At 47.0% G+C, this 27244-nt stretch overlaps 1 protein-coding gene across 1 annotated transcript in view; it reads left to right on the top strand.

The window, feature by feature from the left end:
- The window catches only part of LOC144099428 (dnaJ homolog subfamily C member 13-like), a 158220-nt gene that overhangs the window by 97802 nt on the left and 33174 nt on the right, over nt 1–27244 (top strand). The window contains exons 32-37 of the mRNA XM_077632721.1: nt 835–1014; nt 7309–7581; nt 9883–9999; nt 19231–19414; nt 20399–20490; nt 26727–26832. Of these exons, the coding sequence (XP_077488847.1) occupies nt 835–1014; nt 7309–7581; nt 9883–9999; nt 19231–19414; nt 20399–20490; nt 26727–26832 (952 nt within the window). The remainder of the gene's footprint in view (nt 1–834; nt 1015–7308; nt 7582–9882; nt 10000–19230; nt 19415–20398; nt 20491–26726; nt 26833–27244) is intronic.

Here is a 27244-nt window from a genome sequence, read left to right as displayed (position 1 = left end):
TGCATTTTTTGTTTTATTTATTGTTCAACTATTTTTGTTGAAGAAAAGCATTTGCAACAGCCCTATTAGAAATACAAAGCGACAAAAGCTGAATTGTTTAGGAGGCTTTCTTTCCTAAAACCATTAGGGAATGGAATGGGCTGCCGAGTGATGTCTTGGGTGCTGCATCAAATGACGCTTGCTTTTCTATGTTGTAAATGTATGTGCATGTCTTGCGCTTTACATTTCATTTGTCTTTTCTGGTGTCTATTCTTTTTACTCTGCCTACCCACTGTGAAGCCTTGGCACTGTGGGTTCTTTGGTAAATAAATAAATAGAGCTTTCAAGGAAACTTGATGAAATGTTTGTTATGGGTTTTCTAGATATAAAAGAATGCAATAAGATATAATTATCATCCTGCCTATAATAGAATTTTAGTTATAGAGTATTGAAGGCTGCTGCGGTGGCTCAGTGGTTATGGCACTCGGCTGCTGACCCGAAAGACGCGGGTTCGATCCCGGCTGCGGAGGTTGAATTTGGATGAAGGCGAAATTCTAGAGGCCCGTGTGCTGTGCGATGTCAGTGCACGTTAAAGAACCCCAGGTGGTCGAATTCTCCGGAGCCCTTCACTACGGCGTCGCTCATAGCCTGAGTCGCTTTGGGATGTTAAACTTCCATAAAAACATATCGTAGCTGAAATTAAGAGAGACTGGAAGCTAGCTGGAGATATGTGATGAGGAAGTTTGTTGGCATAGCATCGCCATATCTGGCATTGGATAAGGATAACGGGAGAGAGCAGCTGTTTGGCCTGCATTGGACGTAATCCTGCTGGTGACAATGGTGATGATGGTGCAGCACCTGTCGGAGCTGTCCCTGGCGTTAGTGCGATGTGTGGGAGCCCTGGCCGTGGAGAGTGCACTGCAGGCGCAGCTGCTGGCAGCCGGCGCCCTCTACCACCTGCTGCTGTCGGCCTTCCACTACGACTACACTCTGCGTGAGGGTGGCGTTGAGAGCTCCCTCGAGACCAACCAGCAGGTATGCAGACATGTCCTTTTACAGTAAAAGCTCGTTAATTCAAACTCAGTTAATTTGAACTTACGGTTAATTCGAACTGACGCCCGGGTCCCGGCACAGCCCTGTGTATTTCAATGGGGGAAAACTCGATAATTCGAACAAGTCGGCATCTGCAATGGTTAATTCGAACTAGGAGCGCCTGGCTGACACCGCTCCTCGTAGATAGAAGCTGACCCATAGTGAGTACAACACGCTACAAATTTATTAGAGATGTAAAACAACAGAGAAGAAAAAAAAGCCGAGTGGACAATGTTGCCGGAGCCTGCGCTCCGGTGGATGACGTAGCAGGTCTTCGCTGCTGGAGCACTCACTGGCACTGCTGATCCTTCGGCGCCAGCCGTTCCAGGTTTTCGTTTTGCTGTGGTCACTGGGTCGCGATCACAAGGTGTGCACAACGCAGTTCGGCCATCGCAGTCCTGCTTTTTGTTGGTGCCGTGAGCTACGTGGACAGCAGTGTGGAAACGTTGGAGCCCTTGAGTGACACCAATATAGTTGAGGCTGCATGCTGTCAGCAGACTCCACAGGGCTCACGTGCGGTGCGAACAGCCGACAGTGATGAGACCAACAGGGGCGACGAGCCTATGCCACTGCCCAGTGCATGTGAAGTAGCATAGGCGCTCGATGTTGCAGCACGCTACTTCTCTTCCAATGAGAACTCGGACATTGTGCTGGAGCTCTTGGGCAATCTGCAGATGATGCTAATGAAGTCTCGACAGAAGAAATACAAGCGAATGCACATCACTGATTACTCCTAATTTTGACAACCCTTCCCTGTAAATAAACGTGTTTTGGATCATAAATAGTGTCATACATACCAGCACTATAGCTAGCTGCTCACGCGAATGCATTCCAGTACTTGTTTCTGGCGTATAACTGGGCAATCAATTTATTTCATTTGCCATTAGGACCACATGAATTTAATTCTCAGAATCACCCGCCACAAACATGTAGTAGCACCTAGCTCGCAATAACAACTCTAAATTTGGCTGGTTCGGGTTCTGCCCGTGCGGTGGGGTGCAATGACTGCTCTTTCTATTGCCGATTTCATAATTCGAACTTCGCTTAATTCGATTCCGGTCCTCTTCGAGTTCGAGTGAACAAGCTTTTACTGTATTCATGAACATAGGGTGGCTGTGGATGTGTGCATGTGACTAGCAGTATTTTACGAATGTGATAGCATTTGGGCTGTAGTTACGCAGTTTCCTTCTTCTCCGCAACGAAATTTTCTGATTGGCCAATTTCCCTGATGTTGTCAGTACCACGTGACTCCGATTGACCAGTCAGAGAGCACCACGAAATCCCCCAATTAGTTGAGAGAGGTCACATGACCTTGTGACATCACAACCTGCCCACCTTTGCTGAATTCAATGCAGTTGCCACCTGCCCAACATGGCGCTGTGCATGAGTCTTACAGGAGCTTGGGAAGAGCAACCTTATACCCGTGTTACACGGGCGTTTTCAACGACAGTTCAGTTAACCGCCAGTTGAGGATTTCAACTGCCGTTGAACTCAACTGGAATCGCCAGCTGTTACACGAGCACTTCGCGTTCAGTTCAGTTAGCACTCTAACCACATGTCCTCGCGCCTAGAGCGAAGTTTAAATAAGAAAAAAAAGCAGTGTGTGCATTTTTTTCTTTGTAAATGATCGTAGTGTATATATTCTTTACTATAGTGACAATTATTTTCGTGTACTTTTTGCTTTGCGGTAGAAATTTGCGGGTTCGAAGCACACTGAGCCAAGACAATCCAGTAAGAGGGCAAGCTTTTCGGTCTGTAGGTCGCCATCTTGTCAGTTGGCCGTTCAACTGGGATCCCCGATCTCAGTCGAACTCAACTGCCGTTGAGATTTCAACGGCAGTTAGCACTGCCGTGTAACACCGCTAACTGCCGTTCAGTTCAACTGAGAATCAACTGAACTGCCGTTGAAAACGCCCGTGTAACAGGGGTATTACTCTCGCAAGCCCCACAGGTAGCTCTGTTCGTAACAGCCACCTACCAGGGAAGCGGCTCATAGCTTAACTGCTGCACCACTGTGCCAGGAGCAGTGTGAGGACTTCCGCGATCTATGAATGCGATTGAGAGGGTCATGATGTCAGAACCGCATGATCATTAATAGACCAATTATAGGGCACCGCCAAAGTTGTAAACATGAGGACCCCCAAAATTTGTAAGTTGGCCCACCGCCAAAAATTCCTAAGGACCCCCAAAGTTCTTGAAGTAGGCCCACCCCAGAAAATGGAATGGGGTGTATTAGTGGGTCGAATTAGTATAATCTCATATGATAGTCCATTGGAAGGTACTCAAACGTTCTAGGAGGTGATGACTCGTACATACCTATGGAACTGGTTCTAATCAGAGTGTTGGCGGTGAATTTGCAAGAACATTAGACACTCATTTTAGACACTATTGCAGTTTCTTCTTTCAGAATGTGGTTAAGAAGGCCCCCAAGTTATTTTGGTGGTCTCAGAACACATGCTATTATCTGTCTCTGGCAGGAAATTGACACGAAGGTAAGCATAATGCAGAACAAAGTGCAACTTGTATGGCCTTGTATGTTTCAATGGTACTGATGTATGTGGCAAACGAGCCGGGTTGCACGTATTAAAGAGAATAGGCATTCAACATTTAGTCCAGAACTGTCGTGATGTAAATGCTCATTACTCAGATTGCCAGGATTTGAGAGGTCGAGAACACCTCTGGTTCAAAGAAATCCTCCAGAGGTTGTGATGAAAAACAAAAAAACTATCTTGCTCACAATGGACACCCAAACAGCTCCGTAAGTGAAGAGGTCAAATAAATCTGAAAGGAGGAAGAGAGCTGCTGTATGGAGGATGCCAAATTTATTTCATCCACCTGGGATTTATTGCCATGCACTGACATCACACAGCATATGGATGTTTGTGAATTTTCCCACCACTGAAATGGGACTGCACAAAACGTATTCCATTTGCTAATGCCATTCCCGAATTGAGGGCAGGTTTGTGGGCAACTCTTAGAGGGGTGGCTAGATAAATGGCCGCATATGCGCAATGCACTTTTTGAACTTCACAGAAAAAAAAAAAGTCAGTTGTGTACTTCGCCAGAACAGTTTAACACTTTTAACGCACTAGCATTAAAGGCTCGGCATTGGCATTGTCAGCATCAGCATTGTGAACGAAAAATCACGAGCGTGGCTCTAGCAGGTGGTTCCACAAAGTCGGGCAGCCGGAAAAACCGGACTTGCCCAGGACCGCAGTGATACTCTGAATCGCTTCTGATGAAGGATCGCTTAGTGTTGAATTTGACGCTGGTTAGAGCGTACGAGCTTTGAGTCGAACTCTTCACTTGGGAGTGAAACACGAACCACCTTTGCAGGCTGAGTGTTTGAAACTGGGTTCGCCCCCGAAAGGGCGCAGCGGGGTTTGCGGAGCCTCCTCCAAGCACACACCCCTGAAGAAGTGGGGGGCCGGGCCGGGGGTGGCTTGTACCCATTTTTACCGGTGGGTGTCCGGCGGTGGGTTTCGAACCAACCACCTCCCGCAGGCAGGTGGGCCACCTAGGTCATGTGACCATGCGGCGTCATCACAACCTGCCCACCATGGCAAGTGGCAGTTAAATTAATGACTGGTCGCTCGGGAAGAGCAACCTGTGCCGCACAAGGCCCACCGCTGGGAGCACCTGCCATCGCAGGGCAGTGGCGCATCGCTTAACCGCGCACCACTGCGCCAGGAGGGGTATGAGGACTCCCAAGGAGATATGAATGTAAAGTAGTGAATGATTTGCATATGTGGGAATTAGCCCACTACGTTATCGCGTCATACTCTTAAGGCCGAGCTTAAGTGTCCCCTTCAATCTTTTTGTCTATTATTGGAAGCAGTTTATTGAAATTTGATGTTAATACCGTATTTAATCGCGTAATCCTCGCACTTTCTTTCCCTGAAAATCAACGCGAAGTTTGGGGGTGCGATAATTATGCGGGGAAAATTTTCAAGCAAATGTTTCGGAGTGTTAAATGCAAAGATGAATGGGTGCAAGATCAGGATTGTCAGGTCCGCAATTGTAAATATAACGAAAACATTACTTTCAAGCGTAACTTACCTTCGTTATGAAAGTACAGGGTGAACGTAAGCTCAAGCTGCTAAAGCGCTTTATTTGCCGCGCGTAACCTCCCCGTCACTACTCGCGTTGCGTACGTCCTGCAGGCAATTCTACTCTTCATCAGAGTCCGTGTCTGACACTGGAATCGATGGTTTCTTCATCTTCCGATGCTTCTTCGTCGTCCCACACCAGGTGGTCCTCGGTCGCATCCAGGGCATTCGAAATTCCTGTTTTCTTGAAGCTTCTGGCCACCATGTTTACATCAATCATACCCCATGCCTCTGATACCCAGCTGCACAGCAGCTCCACGGACGGTCTTTTGATCTTGCCGCCCGGCGTCAGAGCGTGTTCACCTTCGGCCATCCATTCTGCGTACAGCCTCCGGATGTTATCTTTAAATGGCTTGTTCAAAGATATGTCAAGAGGCTGTAGCATTGATGTGAGGCTGCCGGGTATAACAGCCAGGTTCATGCGCAGTTCCTTTAACTTTGCCCGAACCGACTCTTGAAAATGGCCCCGAAAGCTATCAAGCACGAGGAGCGACGGAAAAGGAAGCGCTCCCGGTCGCCGCCCCCACACAGTCTTCACCCAGTCCACCATAAGGTCCGCGGTCATCCACCCCTTTTCTTGGACGCGCACGTGTATACCAGGGGGAGCTTTCCTTTCGGGAGGGTCTTCCGCTTGAAAATGACGTATGGTGGGAGCTTCTGCCCGTCCGCCGTCACGTCTAGCATGACCGTGCACCTCTGTTTTTCGGCACCTGTAGTCCTGACGTGCACAGTCCGAGCGCCTGTCTGTTCGACTGTCCTGCTGCTGGGCATATCGAAATTCAGCGGAGTTTGGTCCGTGTTCCCTATCTGGGAGAGCAAGAAGTTTTTCTCCTGCCGGATCCTGATAACGAATCGATGGAAGTCCACTATTTTTTCTTCATAGGCTGCGGGCAGGATAACGAATCGATGGAAGTCCACTATTTTTTCTTCATAGGCTGCGGGCAGGCGCTGGCAAAGCGTCGTTCGCCTCCTGAGCGAGAGTCCATTGCGCCGCATAAATCGTGTGGCCCACCCGTTACTAGCGCGGAAGTCTTGCACCGGGATGCCCTCCTTTCTTGCTATTACGAGCGCCTGGTTCCGTATCAAATCAATTGACATAGCACACACCCATCCGCTCGTCGAACCTCGATATATTCCAGTAAAGAGGATTCGACGGCAGGAAATTTCTCAGTCTTCGGTCCACGGAAGGCCCGGCGCGTCTTACCAGTCGTCTTGAGTTCGTCGTGCTGCCGTCTCCGATACCGGACGCAAAACTTGTTGACGCCGAAGTGTCTGCTGGCGGCGCGGTTGCCATGTTCCAACGCATACTCAATAGCTTTTAGCTTAAAAGCAGCTGTGTAGCTTGCGTAGCGTCCCATGGCGAAGCGGCACAAAGAGCACGGTGCAACACGCAAACAAGGCAAACGAGGCCTACGAGACACCGGAGAGCTGGAGACACCTTCGCAAAATGGCGTAGCGGTGGTGAGTGGATAAGCGGTAGCGGCGGTGGCAGCGGATGATAGCACAGTACCGCCACCTAGTAGCACGTGCGCCCAGCCATGGCAGTTAGTTGTGGCCGCAGTCAATAGATGGCGATCGCTACGACAAGCAGACGGCTCGTGGCAGTAATTTTTGGGGGTGCGATGATTATGCGGGGAAAAAAAAAATTTTCCAATTTTTGATAGCCAATGGGGGGGGGTGCGAGCATTACGCGAGTGGGAGCATTATGCAAGTAAATATGGTATATCATGTATTGCACGGATATCAGAACAAAAGTCACATTTAAACGTACATACCATTTGGCGCTCAGCTGCTGGTCCCAAGGTAGCGAGTTCAATTCCAGCCGCGGCAGGCGTACTTAGGTGGAGGCTAAATACAAAAATGCCTGTGAGCAAAAATGACCAGTTACTAGTCCAAGTTACTAATCCGGAGCCCTCTGCTAAAGCATTCCTCATAACCCATGTGTTGCTTCGGGATGTTGACCACCACAATTTAACTAATTTAAATTTATAATTTTTTTAAGGTACCCATCCCAGACTCTTCCCTAGCAAAGTTTAAGATGATTTGCCCTGGAGCTGGCATGTCGACTAATGTGAGGTCTCTTTGGGCTGAGCTGAATTTCATTGATGGTGCAGTCTTCTCTTTGCAGGAAGTGGCCAATCGACTGGCTGAGGAGAGCATTGGGGCCTGTGCACGGCTAGCAGGCCTTGACGGCACATGTCCGCCCAACGGTGCAGCACGGGCAGCACTGTCGGCATTGTTGACTCCGTACCTGGCTCGAAAGCTGGGCGTGCTTCCAGCTCCAGAGCTTTTGCGGATATTGACGGCCAACACGGAGAACCCTTACCTGCTCTGGGACAATGCCACGCGGATAGAGCTTCGAGAGTACCTGCGTGAGCAACAGCGATCTGTTGTGCGATCGGTGGGTTGAGTCAACAGGGACAGTTTTAGTCATTGGTTTCCAATTTTGTTTATTCCCAACACCTAAATTCAATATTCAGGTTGAATAGTTCAAATCTGTTTCTGTTCTGTTTGAATCCAGAGCTTGAATGTTTACACATTCCTAATTTTGAGCATTTTGTGGGCAGGCCGGTGACCATGACTGTTGCAACTCCCATTGGTGTCCACATGTTTTGATGAGTTGTGCTATTTCTATCAGTGCATTGTTCACTCTTATCAACCAGTTTTGCTTTTGGTGCACTGCCAGTTAGGGGCTAGGCATGGCTCTGAGCACGAGCTCGTTTGTTGTCATCTGCTCTAAAGAAATTCATGCTCCCTCTCTGCAGGGCTGATCTGTTCAGGTCAAGCTCTAAGCAATGCTCTAACACTAGTGATAAAGTAACAACCACTAGCGCTGTGTGCATCATAAGTCCTCTTTTGAAAAAATAGATTAGTACAGTAGAACTCGGTGAAATGTATCTCTGGGGGCTTGGGAAAAATACTGTGTGTACACGTGTAAGAGCCGTTCTTTTTTTTTCGCGGTTCGGTGTGGCCCTTATGCGGGACTGACATTTTTTCATAAAGTTTTCTCGACTACAGCGGGGCTCCAATTACGCATCCCTTTTTGTATACTGTGATGCGCATTTTTATGATAAGGCACAGCCTTGGCAAATCCTTCAAATACATAATGCATTGAAAATATGGATGATAGGATGCGTGCCCAGCGACTGGAATGAATTAATCACAAAAAGTAAAACAGGTTGTTTGTTCAGTTTACTGGCAAACATCATGTGATTAAGATCAAGATCCACCGAAGATCTGATGCTGGATTGATCGACGGTTCGGAGCAGCGCACCACGTGTGTGACCAACCACCGTCAATGTGAGATGGCGTTCGTCTGGCCTACTTTTCCATGCATTTCATGGTCGAAGACATTGTGGAAATTAATTATACATTCATTTTAATGTGAGGTTATTGTGTTATATAAGCTGGTGACAAGATAAGACTTTTCATGGTAAAGCACTGACGTGCTGCACATCATGAATCAGGCAGTGGGAAGCAGGCCTAGCAACATCATCTCAACGGTACGCTGCTGTGGCACCCTACCTGGCGGGTGGCACGTTGCCGCAAAAAAACGTGCCACTAGCTTGGGTGCACCCCATTCTGAAAACTAGAATGGGGTGCACTCAAGCTAGTAGAACATTCTAGTGGAACCATTCTAGTAGAACAAACATAATGTTTATTCTGTCTGGTGCAAACGCTGAGCACACAAGACGAGTTAGCAGCATTGCGGCACCGCATATTTGCGGTTCCAGGCGGAGTCCGGTGCATGGAACAACTCGTTCCTGGTCGTGCAGTCGGTTATCGTCTATCAGCTCCCAGCGTAACATACCACGTGGGCAAAATTAGGCACACATGAAGCAGTTCTTTTAGCTGACTTTTTTTTTTTCTGCTAAATTACCTGCTGGCATGTTGGCGGGGCGGTCTTTTCGTGAGTATATATACTGTATTTGTACCGCAGCGGTGGCCAAGTGGTTGAGCATCCGCCTCGCATGCGGGAGGTGCGGGGTTCGATCCCCAGTGCCGCCGGGTACCCACCGGTGATACAATGGGTACAAGCTTTCCCCTGGTCTGGTGCTCGGCTAATTTAGGGTGAAATGCTTGGAAAAACGGGTCTTTGACCCCACCTTGAGAAAAAGAAAAATACCTTGTGTCATGGCGCTCTTTGGCCTTAGATGCCTTTGCGCCATAAAAATCCATAATCATCATATACTGTATTTGTATCATCAAAACTGAACAAAATTCATATGCATATGAACAGAAAATGCATTTACAGACCTGTTTTTGCCTGACAGGATTTATTTGCAGCCTCGTGCAACTGCTCACTCACGGCATCGACATGCGCGGGCCGCGTGCTGCCACACCCGGCATCAGCAACATAACAGCAATACTTAGTGCTTGAGGGTGCGGTCACGGCTTGCGTGTTTGTATTATATCAGTCATGGCGAGGAAGAGCATTCAGAATGTCTTAAATTCTGCACACATTGTATATAATGCACTCTGGCCTGGGAATTTAACGAATTCATATTATCTCAAAATTCGTATTAGCCAGGATCATATCGTCGAGATTCTGCTGTACTAATTAGACTGAATGTCAGGTCTACTGACATTCATAAGGGGCTCAGTGGTGCACCATGCTTTAACATTTTGCTCTGACCTTTCAGAGACGTTTCTTTAAGTGTAAATTCTTGGTGTTGTTGAGTCTGCCTTTCTCTCTCCACAGGGCGAGTGTGACGAGTCGTACGGCGCCAACTTTGTGTACAGCGCCCACAAGGAGGAGCTGGTGGTGGGCGAGATATTCGTGCGCATCTACAACGATCAGCCCAGTTTTCCTCTGGAGGTGAGTTTCCACTTGGCTTTCACAGAGCTGCTTTCGAGCTGGCGTTGGCTGATTTATTGAGTGGCAAACTCAGTCAGATGCTAAGTTTAGCTCATGGCTTTCCATTAGCCTTGTTTGTAAGCCATCTGAGGTCCAGTACACTCTTCCAACGAAGAGAAACACACTAGCTCGACCGTTGGTTGTGTAGTGACATCTAGTAGAGGGTGTTAGCACGGCTATTCGGTTGCTAGAGAAGTAATCATGGTTGTTGAGCATATGGTGCGACCATGCATTCCAGTGGAAGCTCTCGCACAAGCTCTGCCGGGCACTGAGTGAAACTTTTTACTGTTGAATCTCGATATAACAAAGTAGCACTACTTGTTGGAAAAAAACTTTGTTGTATCGCAAACTTCGTTGCATCGTGGTTTTTGTTTTTCTGAGGTGCAAACGAAATCGCGCATTTCTAAAACCTTCCCGTTCGCTTTACTTTACCCACATGCGTTTGTGAAGATATTACAAGCAATTTTAGAAGAAAAGGCAAGCAAATCAAGCAGCGCGCGTAGTCCTGTGAAGCTTCATTGCCTCGAAAATCTCATATCAAATTTTCTGCGGAGCCGAGCCGCTCCCCATGGCGCCGCGCATTTATATTTCCCTATACCTCGAAGTATTTTTCTCAGTGAACTGCGGATATCTTGAAATCTTTAATGATAGCTAGAGGTAAATGCCGCCACTGAAGAAGTATCGCAAGCTTTGTGCGTTGCTGCAGCGACTGCCACGAAGCGGGTGCACTGAATACAAAATCAGGCGGCGCTGCGGAAGTCCGTTAAAGGTATCAAGCAACCTTGCCAACCATCAGATGCTCTCGCGGAGCGATGGGAACGGGACGTGCAAGCAGGAGGTCCCCGCAAAATAGCGCAAGCGGTATGGCTTGCTTTGTGCGCCGGCCGCTGTTTGGTTTAGTGTTTAACGTCTCGAAGCGACATTGACTATGAGGGCTCGAGGGCTCTGGAAATTTCGACCAGCCGGAATTCTTAAATGTGCACTGACGTCATGCATTACTGTCATGCGCAGTTCATATTGAGCACGATAGTATGTGTGCCTTGCGGGCCTTGCGTTTTGCCTCCATCGAGACACGGCCGCCGTGTCCTCTGGATCAGCAGTCGAGCGCCCGAACCACTAAGCTGCAGTGGCGTGGCGAGATGAGCGCGAGATATCAAGCATTATTCACAAACTAGAAACCTTTATTGTACAAGCTTTGCACAAGGCAACCCACTTCATGGTGCGGTCATTAACTCTGTTATGTTCCCTTGACGTTTGTTGAAGAGCGTCGGCGTTTTATGATGCTCATATGTTACTACTGCTACCAATGCTTGCTCATGTTTTTGCATGCCAGCATACCTGTGCACCACTCATTGTTGCACAGAAGTGCAAGCACCATGACCAAAAAGAGGAAGAAATGATTGCCTCAGCACTTCTTTGTGTGCCAGCAAATGAAATGAACACTCTAGGTGCTCTAGGCTTGGATTGGATTGACTACCATATTTACACGATTGTAAGTCTGCTTGAATGTAAGTCAATACCCCCCCCCCCCCCCCCCCCCCCTATCACATTTCTGAAAAAAGCAAAAATTTGGAGGTCGTTTACGCTTGGCCTTTAATAATAGAACGCGATAGCACTATCCGGCGGCCTCCGCTTGTCGCCAGTCGCTGTCGGTTGCCGTGCACGGGTGCGCCCGTGGGCACATTTAAAAACGAAAATGTATTAGTCACTGGACTAATCGTCCACACTTGCGCCATCGTCCTCAACTAGGGCTGCTGTCGTGATCGCTGCTGCGGTCCCACAGCTCGTCATTCTACCATCGTCGTGCAGCGAAATACCACACCTCGCGAACAGCCGCACCACGACATCGCGTGGAACAGCTGAAAATTTTGCCTCGCTGCAGCTGCTATTCTGTATCACCCTTCGCGAATGGCGAACTTGCGGCCCGGCATGCAGTTGTTCGTTTCTTCGGCGAAAAGAATGACAGCCATCTTGAATGTAGCCGTGAATGAGCGCCGGTTGCTTACCAGACCCAGAACACAAATGACAAATGATGAAGCACTACATTAAAAACTTGTAAAACGTGTCGGCAGTAGTCAAATGTGTCAGAGCCAAAGAGAAACTACGCGTGAGCGGCGTCGGCTCTTCCGTCAGCTACCGACACTCCCCGGCACTGCTGCGGTTCCGAGTGGCGGTGCTGCTTCGATTTTAACAGCACCGCTTCCATCAACTATCGACGCTCCCTTGAGCGCCAAGTGCGCGGTTGAAAGTAAACAAAAAAAAAAAACTTGAACGACGCCTATTAAGAACAGAACGCGAATGCGTTATCGACCGCCGCCACTTATCAGCAGCTGCAATCTGTGGCCACGTGCGGGGAGTGGGCTGGTGCCGGTTTGCTGCTTATCGATAGCCACCATCGGCCGCTGCGCGCGGGGTGGGAATGCTTGTTCTGTGCATTGATGTAGCAGCTGCTCAAGGTCAGCACCAAGAGCGATGCGACGGAGCCGCGCAGCAAAAATGCAACCACGCTGTAGCATGCCTGATATCTCGTTTGTGTCGCCTTTATTTATGATGCAATGCTTTGGTTTCAATTTTAAGTCCCCCCCCTCCCCCCACTTTGCATTTTGAAATTTTGAAAAATAGGTCGACTTACAATCGCAATCGTGTAAATGCGGTACGTTGCTGTAGGCATCGAAAAATCAAGAATGCCTATTTTGAGGTCCGTGTGCCCGGAGTGCCGTGGTAGGGATTTTTTTTCCACCCTCCACGTTTTTTTACAAGTGTACAATTTTTTAACTTCATAGAGTGGTGAAATTTCCCCAAATTTTGCTTTTTGTGCTCACGACAACTTTGTTGTATCGAAAGTGCGGCGCGAAAGTACTTCGTTAAATCGAGGGAAAAAATACATGCATTTCAATAGGAGCAAAAGATTAAACCAAAAAAGTTTGTTGCATCGCGAACTTTGTTAATCGAGGTTCTTTATATCAAGGTTCAAGTGTATTACTTACAGCAGCCTGCTGGTGGTATGATCACAGCTGGCACAAGACCTGTAAAACCTGTAGAGAAAGTGCAGTGATGTCACCAAGGTTAACCACCATTATTAGTCAGTACAACCGAATCGTGAAAAATGTACAGCAGTTTAATATGCATGCAGAGACTCCCACAGGAAAGCCATATGGCCATTGTCAGTGTTGACAACAAAGTTCTTCAAGAGAAACTGGTGGACACCAAACTGTCACTTGGTTTGAAAAATTTCCCACCTTTTGGGCGTTGGATCCTCTGTAGGATCTGACCAATTCTTTGGACTGCAATAATTCTGACCTGAACGATTTTCGGATTTTGTTGAGAAACTGCCACACACCTCAGGAACACATACAGTCGCCGACTGTTTTTTCGGAGTCCAAAAATTCGGACATGCTTGATTATTCAGACTGCTTCGCAGCACAACCACTCTCCCCACAGACCGTAATGTATAACAAGTGCGGAAATTTCGGACGCTGTGCAACCTCTCGTTTGATTTTTTGGACATTCCTTGAGCCAACTCAATCGACAGCATTTGCCCCTACCGACTGTGGTTGATGCATGGTTTGACTCGCTGAACGCCATTTTTGTTTTGAACTGTGCCTCCTTGCTGCCCCACGAGGTGGCGCTACTGCAAATGCCCGCTCATCATCATCGTTTCTGTGTGTTCTGGTAGTGGCTGCAGTAGTTCCGGTTTCAGCTTAGTCGCCTAAGCACCTAAGCCAAGCCATGTCTAGGCAATATAGCAGCTGATTCATTTCTTTCTTTGTGTACGACTCTGCGAGTAGGCCACATTTTTAGTTTGTGCGACTGGTTTCCGCGAGTGTTTGCTTTGTGTGCTGTGTTGAGGCCGCGGTGATCCAACTCGGCACGCGGAAACATTGCGTCAGGTGAATAATGGTGCTGACAGTGCCTGCGTAGTTTGCGCCGGGGAATGCTGGCAAGTGTGGTAAATATACCACAATGACAGTGGCAAAAAAGGTCGCCATTGTTCAGCAAATGCAGAGCGGCCGGTCTTGGAGCGCAGTTGCCTGGAATTTTAACGTTTTGAAGCAGATGGTCTCGGATTAGATGCAAAACAAGGTGAAGATTTTAGGCGAAGCATCGAAGTCTTATTCCAGCTTGGAAAGAAAAAATTTTAGCGACAGCAGCCACCCGAAGCTCGAAGATCTCCACATGTGGTTGCATGCTACGGTCTCGAAGCGGATTCCTGTATCTGGAGACCTTCTGAAGCACAAGGCGGAGACGCTCATGCTCTAGATGAACATCGAGGTATTCATGTTCAGTGGTGGGTGGCTCTGCAATTTCAAGAAGAGATATGACCTCGCTTTCAAAAGGATGTGTGGCGAGAGTGGCGCCATCGATCGGACCTTTGTAGCAAATCATCGCTTCAACACTCTGGAGTCGCTGTTGTGCCAGTTTTCGCCAGATGATGTATTCAGCTGCGACGAAACAGCTCTCTTTTATAAGATGCTGCCTGAAAAGACCCTTGCTTTGTCTGGCGATCCCTGCCACGGTGGGAAGCATAGTAAAGAGCGCATCCCGATGATGGTAGGCAGCAACATGTCAGGGAAGGACAAGCTTCTGCTTCTTGTCATTGGAAATTCCAAAAGCCCAAGATGTTTCAAGGGTGTGAAGTCGCTGCCTGTGTGGTACGAGGCCAAGACAAAAGCGTGGATCACGCAGCAGCTCTTCAACGACTACATTCGCAAAGTCGACAGGAAATTCAAGTCGCAAAACCGGAAGGTACTGCTTTTTGTGGATAACTGCTGGTCACATGGTCACATCCATGATCTCGAGTCCATCCGCTTGGAATTCCTGCCACCCAACACCACAAGTGTCCTGCAGCCCATGGATCGGGGCGTTATAAAACATCTGAAGGTCCTCTGCAGAGCACGCCTCTTGAGCGGCATGATCCTCTGTGTTGACGCCGGCAAGCAGTATGCTGTTAGCCTTCTGTCAGCAATAAACATGCTCATGGATGGCTTGAAGGCAGTGACCCCTGTCTCTATACACAACTGCTTTCGACACGCTGGATTTGCTGTGACCAATGAAGCGGATCCCGTGATGGCCCAAGATCTGCCGCCGTCAGATGTGCTCCCTACTGACGCCGAAAGTATTCTCCGAGACCTGCGCATTGGTGTCATTGCGATTCCGAACACTGTCTCATTTGACAACTTCTCTGAAGCTGACAGTGCTGTGCTGGTGCAGAACTCAAGGATGACGAGATCATTCGTCAGGTTTTTGCTGCCCCGCTGAATGATGACTTGGAGTCTGAAGGTGACGCATCATGTATGCTGCTGCCGTCGCACGCGGACTTTGTGCACACAGTGACTGTCCTTTCAGCTGCCTATAGTAACCACATGACCTCCGAGATTCAGGCTGATCTGATAGCACGTAAACGGAGCAGTGTGCAACAGCAAATTCACGATTTCTTTAAGCCTATTGCCGAGCCTGAGTAAGTACAGGAAAATGAAGTTGTTTTTTTTAATATGTGTTTTTGGACACCTGTTTATTCGGATTTATCTGCTGTTCCCGTGAGGTCCGAATGAACGGTCGGCGACTGTACATATTCACTGATATTTCAGACCCTATGTAGCATAACAGTTTGATTTTTCAGCCTAAATTAGATGTGCAGCATTACTATCGAGGCCGTTATTTTTTTTGTATTTCCGACTCTGCATAGATGCAGATGGGCACTGCTTACACAGCCAAATGGTCTTCCACCACTGTGAAATGTGGCATCTTAGATTTAAACGGAACTAAGTGAAACAAAGCGGTCGTATTATTCTCTGAGATGGGGCTGTCCGTGCGTCATCACGCCTGCAATCGCACGCATATAAGAGGTGCTCAAGACTCCGCGGCATGGAACTCTGATTTTGAGTAGGGCTGTTTCGACGATCTCTTGCCGCGGGGATCATACTCAGACACTGCCTCGTTTCAGGAGCCCGTTCAAATTAATTGGGTAGACTGCTCTTAAAGAAGAAATTTGTTTCTGTACCAAATTTAATCAAATTACACACCCTTGATTAGTTTTTCGTGCTCATTCCAAAAATGTCATTGGTTTCATGATAGGCTGATTAGTTCCGGGAATACACTTAATTAACACCATCATTAATGAGAACAATTAAGAGAAAAAGCACATTATAAAACTTCATAAATTGCACTTGGTTAGGTTCTAGAAACAGAAAGGGATGAAATGTTGGAAACAGTTTCTTAATTTTACGATCATAAGTAATCTTTAAAGACATTGAAACTCAAGGTACAAATAGTGCCAACTTTCAATCAAAAACTAAAGCAAATTTAAAAATTTCTGAACTTGAATTACTAATTCTGCTCCCAACATTCCCTTGTCTACACATATGGCTACATGCTAAAACAAGAATTATGGTTCTATCTGCCATAGACGCCGAGATATGCTAGTTTGGGATTTGCTATGAGTTCAAAATCCTCATTTTGACAAAAACAGCAAAAACAAACGAAGTGTTGTTTGTGGTTTGTGGTTTATGGTTTATGGGTGTTTAATGTCCCAAAGCGGCTCAGGCTATGAGAGACGCCATAGTGGAGAGCTCCGGAAATTTCGACCACCTGGGGTTCTTTAACGTGCACTGACATCGCACAGTACACGGGCCTCTAGAATTTCGCCTCCATCGAAATTCAACCGCCGCGGCCGGGCTCGAACCCGCGTCTTTCGGGCCAGCAGCCCAGCGCCGTAACCACTGAGCTACCGCGGCGGCTGGAGTGTTGTTTATGGCAAAGTACTTCAAATTTATTCAAATACTGGCATTAGCAGACACCTAATAGCCTCCTGGGATGTGTCATCCATGAGCCGTCGAATGACACCGCGATGTTGCCTGGATTCCCTAGATTCAACTCCATGTAAACTTCCCGAACTGATCGCGTACAGTTGGAAGTCAACTTCTGAGTCGCACGGTCCACCATGGGCATCAACTTTTTCTTGACGTATTTCTGCTAAGTTTTTGAATGCAGACCGCGGTGGAATATATTCATCACTGAAAATATGTAATTCAACGCGGCACGCTGGTTTTTTGTTGACTGCATCGCGCGCGTGGTGAGGATGTTCACCACGAACGGGCTCACTGTCTGGTCGGTCTCCACACGCGGCGAACCCTATCGAGATAAAATGTCACCACAGTTCGCACATGTCAGGGTCAGCTGGGCGGCGAGGCCGTACGCTCTGTCGGATTTTTCAATCGTCACGTCGCCATTGCATACTTTGCACTTCACTGATGCCAGCATCTCGTTCACCAAACGCAAGCTGATGATGGAGAAGGTGCCGCCGAGTGGGGCGGTTGCGGAGTCTCCCATTCCACCGAAGAACGCTGCCTTGTACTCTGTTGCTGCTGCTGATGCCATCTGCTGAAGTTTCTCCTGAGCTTTCTTGTCCATTGTTTCGATCTCACAAGGTTGCAGCATTGGGGTATCATGACAAACACGACCTCCCGATCCACGGGCGGAGGCGTATCCACGGCGTGTGAGGTGTCTGTGGTGCTCAAGGTGACCGTGGCGCTCTTCTTCAGGTTTCTAATGAGCGATTTTTTCCTCTTTTTCCTGTATCTGTGAGTCGTGCGGAACTTTGGCACTGGCGTTGATATCGTCGCGAGACGCGCCAGCGAACACACCTTGACAATATGGCTACCGCTTGCGCTTAACGGACGCTTCCAGCAGACGACACGGGGCCCTTCAGCCAATTAGATAGCAACTTTCAGTCACGTGCACCGACTAGCGAATAGCATCGCGCGTTGCGACTGCTTTTTGGCGGCATTTTCTCCCTCATCCAATAAGCATAAAAGAGCAGCAACTGCGCGAAATTCAAAACGAAAAGCAGCTCTTCCAAATGAGACCAAGATGGCAGTGATCGCTGCAGTGAAATGATAATGGCATGCCGCGGAAAAAGCCCTGTTATTGCGAAATCTGCCGAGAGAGAGCTTGGATCCAAGTTTTTCTACTCATTTTACAGCTCAAGTATTGGCTCTGGAGATTAGAAAATTCACAAACAGCTGCAGATTTCGAAAATTCCATTTTTGAAAAATTGATTTTTTTCATGATTTTTTTGCCTCCAAGAGCTGTTTCCCCCTTAACCAGTGAAAGATTCGCAGCATCCAATATAGCGGGCATCTTATACCGTAGATTTACATGGGTGTTGACCGGAACCAAGCCGGCAGTTTGAATTGTCCATTTTCCCGAATTAACGAGCTTTTACTGCATAATAGAAGTTGGCCTGTATCGACAAATTACCACATTCTAATCATGTGACAGGCTACTGGAACTGAAAGCAGAGTTTCTGCAAACTAGAACTGGCCGGAAAATAAAATGCAGGTGCCTCCTCTGCTGGTTGATTTCGCCATAAACTGTAGTGCAGCAAGGCAGTTCTTTTGTGTGCAAATTCCTGAGGCTGGGCCATACCAATATTCACTTCCACACAGTGATCACGGAGTTTTTTGGCCTTAACATTACGAATTTAAATTGAGTGGCAGGGAAGGTTCTTAATTTCAACTTTCTGAGCAATAAATGAGTCTTTTACTGCTCGACAAACATCAACGCAGCCAACAAATAGTGGCAGAATCAATTTTTAGTCCCGAATAAAAATTCGATGGCACTCTTCTCAGTGTGTCCTTAATATTGTGTACCACTGTGAGTCCTTGTTGCAGTTTTGTTCAACGGTAGATAGAATGAAATTAATTTGTGTTAATGTGTTGATACCCTGTTGAGGCTGATATTTTAAATAAATTTGTTTGAAGCACGCCTTTCTTGTGTAGTATCTTCCTGGCTGGCTTCTGTGCTATGGGCTGCTTTGTGCGAGGGCATTTGAAGAGGTGCTTCTGAGAGGTTTGTTTCACTGGTTGCGAAATGCAAAAACTTCCATGTACTGTGACCATTAGAAACCTCTAGTGGGTCGACTGTGTTTACTGGGATGTTTAAAGGTAGAATTAGGTTTGAAACGAGGGAGTAGTTACTCATTGCTGTTCACATAAGCACAGCCATCAGCTACTGGGTAAAGCTTCACAGCTTTCTCGGAAACTTCGCACTTGAAAGAAATTCATCCCAGTTCCGGGCCAAGTCCAAATTGTTTGGAATTAATCAGTAGTTCCCCTTATTCGCTATAGCATGCCTTATAAGCCTGTATCTAGCTTCGGTCTGCAAAGATCCTCTCTTCAAACGGCCTTGCAGAACCCACGCCAGTTTGCCCTGGACCTGCTGGACTTTGTGGGGTCTCAGGCACAGTACCTGCACTCGGCTCGCTCGCTTGAAGACAACAGCAGCACGACGAACAGTGGCAGCGGTGGTAGTCAGCGGGTGGCGCAGACCGAGCAGGCTCTTCAGGCCCTGCACAATGTCCTCCGGAACAACCCCGGTCAGTGTGCATGTTTTTCCTTCACTGCGGGAGTGTAGTTCAGGAGTTCTCAAATCTTTTTAGCCTCAAGGAACCCCAGTGGCTTTCAAAAAGGCACTTGGAAAACCTGCGTTCTCGGCTTGCATCCCTTCCTGTCTAACATGCATGCTAATGCGAGTTTAATGCACTGCCTCTTAAAAAATGTCCGAATAATGGGCAGTGTTTAACACAATCAGTTTCTTTTGTTTTTGTTTTTGTTGTCAGTTTTTTGTTAGTTTTTGTGTAGTCCTCTTCGTGAGTTCTAATAAACAGCCACAGTTCTGAAGGGCATTCTTCTATGTACGAATAAAAAAACTGGCACAATTTTTTTTTCCTGTCTGTCTGTTGCATCTGTCATGTGCATGATCACTTTTGGGTTTTTTACTTTTTTGTTGCAGTGGCATCTTTTTTTTTTACGTGATGTGTAAACATGCTGTATCCTGCCCTTATTTTTGTGCCCTTACACCAAGGCTGGCTGCCACCGATCTCTACTGGTGTTCTCTTAATTTGCCTTTCTACTGTTTGGCCGTTAATAACGCTGCCAGAAAAAACAAAAAACAAAAGGAGCTGCATTTTGCTAGTGGTAAATAAATGCATGTGCAGCCTTCCCCACTTCTAATTCAGGATTTTGTGCTCAATATGCAGACAGTTCTTGATATGCAATGCTGCTGTCTGGCATGCCTTCCTTCGTAATAAAACAATAAGGTGAAATCTGGGGGGGGGAGGGGAGTATTTAGGAATGGCTGCAGCTTTTTGTGAACATTGACCACAGGGTAATTTGTGTGTTTACCCCATCATTCATTTGTTCGTTAGACCATTAATTTATTCGTTTCTGCATTCAGTGACCTCATGGGCTGTACACTGCAGCATGCTTCTTGCTGCGTTAAAAAAGTACCGATAAACTTCTGCAACCTTTTAACTTCTTAACTGGACATGAAATGACGCTTGTCCTGTTCATGCACGCAGGCCTGGAGAGCCTGTGTGTTGGCCACTTCCGCCTGCTGTTCTGCCTGCTGAGCCTGGACAACTGCCGGCGCCTGCAAGCTGTCACGGTGCAGGTCAGTGCGCCCCTACCAACTCTTTCAGGGTGTTATAGTACGCAGTGAGAGATGCAGTTTCGAGACGTGTTAGCACCGGTGTGTAGTGCAAAACTGGGCAACTTGGTGTACGTTCATGACTGGAAGAAACAGCATGAAAGTATTACTTATGAACAGAAGCACCTCTCCTATGCATTTCTTCTTCTCATATGTCGCCTTTTGCACTTTTTGTTCCCCTCATGAGTGTTAACTGGAGGCTTTCATTGTGCAGGCTTGTTAGCTTGTAATGGCACTGCCTTAGAGAGAGCCTTGGCTCATGCCCAAACCGTTATGGCGCAGCTCAGCTGGTTCATTAGCAAGGCATGCCTAGTTGCAAATTTTCACAAGTGGCAAAATTTAATGGCCCAGAAGGAATTTTACAGTACAGTTTAGTCTATAGATTTCATGGGCTGTTAAAGAAACGCTAGAGAAAATCTTCATATTGTATAGTCGAGCTGTTGACTTTCGTTTCACAAACTCTGCAATTACAGAAAGGTTTACGTGTGATGGAGCTTGAACATTGGTGTAGCAATGATATAGGGTGGAATAGCCAGGTAGGTGTTTATTTGGTATTTCCTATGATGTTCAATTTCACTGTCCGTCTTTGAGTCGGTTGAACATGCTGCATCTACTTCAACGTAATTAAGGGGAGACATGGCTCTTAAAGCTATTTTTTTTATTTTTTGACCGAATTTTATGAAATTTGCTACTCTTATTCAGTTTCTTGCACTGATTTCAAATATCTAGTTTTTTTTTTAATAGGCCAATTAGTTACGAAGATAAGGGAGATTGATGGTTCATAATTCGCAGAAACAATGAAAAAATAACTGCACCACGGAAATTGATGTTAACATGTGGCTAGGTACTATAAAGCATAAGGAATGCAATGTTAGGAGTACTTTTTGATGTAGCAAATCATAGCGATGCTATAGCAATTCAAAGTTCACTGTTCCAAATGTAGGTACCCTGTTGTCTGATCTAGAGCAGAACTGCTAATTTTTAAAACCTAAATTCCAAAATCCGTTCCTAACATTGTGTGCTTTGCACTCTTAGCTACATGCCACAGCAAAAATTACGGTTCTACCTGCCTTAAAGGCCGAGATATCGCTTCAGCAAATTAGCAAGAAGTCAAAAATGAGTGTTTTGAGAAAATGATAAAAAAAAGAAATAAACCCACTTTTAATCAAAATGCAGACAGAATAGTGCCATATTTTGCATCCTATGTAACTAAAAGCCACCAGGAATGTAGTCAGTCTGACTATGGCCACCTAAATGGCGCTTTCCCAAGCTTCAAGTCTTTGTAGAGTTTTTCGAACCAATTGCGCGCACAGAGTCGTCTGCTTCTCGGCAGCAAGATCTGCCGCGGGCGCCAACTTCATCTTTATGTACCTCTGCCATGTTTTGGTATGAAGGCCGCAGTGGGAAATGTTCATCGTGGCAAAAATGTCGTTTAGCTCTGTTTGCTGATTCTCGGTGGCTTGCATCGTGCATGCTGCAAGAATGTTCACAATGAACGGTTTAGCCTTCTTCTGGTTTCCGTTCACACGGGGCGAGCTCCACGCTGACGCCACATCACCACAGCACACACACCTGATAACAATCTTTATGGCGAGGCCATATTCTCATTCACCTCTGCCTATAGTGGCGCTACCACCTCACACTTTACACTTCACGCGCGAGATCATCGCGTTCACAGAGTCCAAGTTTACGACAACGAAGCCACTCTCGATGTCGGCTGGCGCGGCTGCATCGTCGTCAGCGTGAGTGAGAAAATTAAGCTTTCACATTGTTGCTGGAGTTGAAGCAAGAACTTGAAGCTTCTCTTGAGTTTCAACCTCCCTCTGCACCAAATCTGCACACTGCAACATTGCAATGTCATGCCGAACGCGACCACTGTCTGCAACACTTAGACTCGTCGACGAGCTGGCTCAGCCTACTTCAGCCCTGTCGGCAGCTTTGGCATCACTTGCCGTTGGCAGTGGCCTGTTCTCGATGCCCTCCGAAGGAATGGTCTGGAAGTTATAAACAAATCACTTCTTTCTTTTGCCGAACTTGTGCCTCGTGGCGAACTTCCCCGTTGGATCGGATATCGTTCCACACTTCTCACAAAGAACGAAGAGACACGTCGTCGCATCGCTTGCAGAGTGGAGCAGACGACAACAGCCTCGCACAGCCAATCACAGTGCGCTAGCTCACTTTGGTCACGTGCATTAGCTCGACGAATAAGGCCAAACATTGGAATTTCTCTTTGTGCGTGGATTTAGACATCACCAGCGAACCGGCAGAGGCATTTATGGCGGAAAATTGTAGAAGAAAAGCCGCTCTTTCCAACGAGACCAAGATGGCTGCGATCATGCGCATGGAAGAAGAGCTACGTGCCGCAACAGAAAGCGTTGTTTTTGCGTGGAATTGAGCTCGCAGGGATGTTATAAATTGATCCTGCGGCGAAAATACTGAACCATGAGACTGAAAACCTGGTGAGTTTAAGGAATGTTAGCTGCAGATTTCGAAAATGTAATTTTCAAAATATCGATCTTTCTCGCTATTTTTTCGTTCCAAAGAGCCGTGTCCCCCCTTAAGCTGCTAGCACAAAGAGTTCTGCAGGGCTTTGTGAAAATTCTCAAGTTGAACATTTGTTTTGACTGAATTTGGGGCTATTGCAGTTCTAGGGCCACTCTCCAAAGCAGTAATGACTTGCAAAGCAGCGGAGCTCTTGCGGCGCACCTGTTACTGGTGGCATTCCAGTCAGAAATGATTGTCAGACTGCCACATTTATATTAGTGGGGATAAAATCTTTCACAAATTTCCTGTTGGAGGAGGTCTCGCTGTCACCTATAAAATTTGGTGCTGATGTGTTACTGAATGGCAGGGATTGCAAGCATGATGGTAGACCAAACTTCTAAGGCTGAAGACACCTGAATAGCTTCATAAGTTGTCTCTTGTAGTTTTGCCATACATGTTTCTTATCTTGGGCGCCTTTAGGCAGGCCTGATGTATGGTCTTAAAGGTGCATTTTATAAACTGCTCTTGATTTTAGAGCAGCCTTCTCAAGACAGCATGGGCACACCCATGCTGATGTGTGGACTGTTTCATATTTTTTTTTACTGTTTTATTTGGGGTGTGAAAATATTCAAAATTGGAAATAGGAATATACTTGATGTTGGTTTATATTCGATGAGAAAAATTTATATTTTGAGTAACTGCCAAATTTTTTAATATCCTCCAGCAACCGAATACCTCACTGACTTTAAATAAATTTGATTTTGACTAAACCACAATATCTGGGAAAATTATCTGAAGGTAAAAGTTCAAAGGGCCAGCAAAACAGTGCAAAGGCATCCTGTTTGCTTTATCTGTCTTTTATTGCATAAGTTCACATTTGGATGCTGCTGAGATTGGACATACAGTAAAAGCTCGTTAATTTGACACTGACGGGACCGCGAAAAATTGTCGAATTAACCGAATGTCGAAATATCGAATGAACCACAAAAAACATGAAATTTGCCCCAGCATGACATACCTTTATTTGGCAAAGAAGTTTGTTATCGTCGTCTGCTTTTTCGGGCGAATTTGAGCGGCTACAATAGCTCTAACAGCTGCCAGATGCTCCGCGGCACGCGAACCATCCGGAATTTGTTCACAGAAGTCTTCCAGCACGGACAAGGCTTCTGCGGCTTCTTTCACCGTGCGCTTCGGCGTTTGGGGCAGGTGCTTACAATAGTCATCTTCCGACGAATCGTCGTTGTCGGCGCCTGTCACTTCTTGGATGATTTCGTCCTCGGTCAACTTACCGGCAATGGCGACACCATCATCGATGGACACGTAATCCGCGAGCCGCACGGCAGGAGGCAAAATGCTGTCGAAACAGCTGTCGTCTTCTGTGGTTGCGTCAGCTGCTTCTGTCGGCAGTTCCCCCACACCGCAGTTCGGTTGCACAAAACCGCTGTGCCGAAAGCAGTTCGCAATAACTGCTGTAGGCGTGTTGGCCCATTCGTGCGCCAGAATGTTCAAAGCGCTGAGGAGCGTAAGGTCGTACTTCTTCCCAGCTTCCATACAGAGAAGCATGCGCTGCAATACATGCTTTCTGTACTTGCATTTTATATGCTGGATTATGCCCTGGTCCATGGGCTGAAGGGCTGCGGTTGTATTCGGCGGGAGGAACACAAGCTTAATCCATTCCAGGCCCGACACCTTGCAGTGAGCACTGCAATTGTCCACAACCATGAGGACCTTCCGTTTCTCAGCTCGAAAACGCCGATCCATTTGATGAAGCCAGGACTGAAATATGCTGGACGTCATCCAAGCCTTCCTGTTGGCTTGGTATTCAACCGGAAGGCGCCGCGCGTTCTTGAAGCACCTCGGCTTCTGAGCCTTTCCGATCACTAGGAGAGGCAGACGCTCTGTTCCCGTCATGTTGGCGGCAAGTAGCACAGTGACCCTTTCTTTGCTTCTTTTCCCTGGTGTGCAGGGGTCACCTTTAAAGGTGATCGTCTTATCCGGGAGTGCTTTAAAGAAAAGCGCTGTTTCGTCGGCGTTAAATATATTCGGAGCGTCGTACGCAGCTAGGTGTTCACGAAGCCCGGTGATCCGCCACTCCTCGATCCTGTCTTCGTCCACGGATGCTCTTTCGCCACACACACTCTTAAAAGTCAGATCGTGACGGCTTCTGAAGCGAGCAAGCCAACCTTCAGAAGCTTTGAACTCTTCAGGTTCATTTTTGTGCGAACCTTTCAGCCTGGGCACACGACGACACACGCCAAAAAACGAGACTTGCTGAAGATAGGGTTAACACGACGACTGAGCACGACTGCAAGAGGCAACGAAGCACAAAGAAAGACACCGGGCGCTTCGGCCACTGCTAACCTTGCTTCCCTCACCCTCTCTCGCACTGCTGATGACGATGACCATACGGATGGCCTACGCTACATTCTTTTTTTCCAACTTTACAGTAGCGCCGCTCTTGGCGGGCCGTGGAACTAGGTCGAATTAACCGATGGGCGGTAAAATTTGTCCGAATTAACGAGAGTTTTGCCCCATAGACTCCTATATATAATTGTAGGGACCATGCGTGCAGGTCGAATTATCCGATTGTCCGAATTAATGGGGGTCGAATTAACGAGCTTTCACTGTAATACGAAATTCTGCAAGTGGGCTTTCCCACAAATGACACCTGTTGAGAACAATATGGCTTACCATCCTCTTTGAACAATCACAACGTAAAAGTGCATTTTGTTGCTTGTTTGTTAGACCCCTCCATAATCTCTTACATACCTAAAGCCCACAACCATGGCACCTTTTCGCTCTCCTTCATAACTCTTCCAGCAGGACCCTTGCCACCTCGTTTTGGTCAACCATGATATGCGCGAAAGCCCACTTGCAGCAAAATTTTTCATGAGCGTTTTGAAGGGGTGATACCCTGGGGGAACTTCTCTTGGCAGAGTCTTTCTCTTAAAGACAACGTAGGGTGGAAGCTTCGTTTCATCAGCGGTGATGCAAGACATCACTGTGCACCTTTGCCATTCGGTGCCAGTTGTGCGCATTGAGACAGTTTTTGCCCCTCTGGCTTCCACCGTGCAATTTGCAAGGGCATCGAACCAGACAGGGGTCTGATCGGCATTGCCTATCAATGAGAGGCCATACTAATGCTCCCTCCGAAGTGCGTTGACAAAGTGATGAAACTTCAATATGTGGTCCTCGTATTCAGCCTGGCAGCGTCTGGCACAACGTCATTCCGCTGCGGATGGAGAGTTGGTGCTGTTTCTTAAAACGTTGAAGCCACCCTCGACTGACTTTGAAGTCCGCAGGTCAAATGTTCATGTGTTGAGTGATAGCAATTGCTTTCATACGGATCATTTCTGTAGTCACCACGAAGCCGTTGCTCCTAGTAGTGCGAACGTACTTGACGAGGTCCTCTTCAAGTTTTTGGGAGCTTGCACTGTTTCCCATGGAAAGCCTTCCAGGTTTGGGTAGTCTCAGCAAGGTCTTGCATTTGCGTACACCAGCAGCGAACACACTATTCGTTGATGTCAGACTTGCGTTCGGCCTCCCGTTTACCGTGTTCTTCAGGATATTTTAGCTAGTATTCTGGTTCATTTTTAAAGTATAGGATGCTCTTGGCAGTTTTTTTTTTTTTCCTTCTGTGCCACATCCACACCAAGTGTGCTCCCCGACCCTGCATTGAGATAAAGTGACTGCCTGACTGGTTATTGCGCCTACAGGTGATTCAAGCACTGACGGGAAGCCAGGAGTGTGTGAGCGACATTGCCAACTCAGAGGTGCTTGTCTATCTGCTACTGGTGTTGGTCACCTTCAAGGAGGCTGAACGTGAGCTGTCCTTCGCTACCTTCCTTCTTTGCACCTGGTGCAGCTTGCACATGGTGGTTGTTTACATAGGCATCACAGTCACTTACAGCAGCACGCAAAAAAAAAACAACCTCTTTTTGCGTACCTCTTACTGTATCTCTAGAAATAGTCGCATCCCACAGTACTTAGACATGCAGTAAAACCTCATCAATTCGACCTCCTTAAGTGTTTCCTTACCGTGAGCAAAAACTGATTTTGAGGGTTTTTAAATAAAAATCACTTCTTCAAGAAGTGCTGAATGCATTACGCATTGTAATACTACATCAAATTGTAATTGATTGATTATACTTCCGAACAAAAAAAATACGCTGAAGTTGTGTGTGCAAAACTTTTCGTAAATTTATTAGATAAATATGCTGCCAACACAAAAAAA

This window comes from Amblyomma americanum, chromosome 7 (assembly GCF_052857255.1).
Source record: "Amblyomma americanum isolate KBUSLIRL-KWMA chromosome 7, ASM5285725v1, whole genome shotgun sequence".
Lineage (NCBI taxonomy): Eukaryota > Metazoa > Arthropoda > Arachnida > Ixodida > Ixodidae > Amblyomma > Amblyomma americanum.
This window is presented reverse-complemented; position numbering and strand designations above follow the sequence as displayed.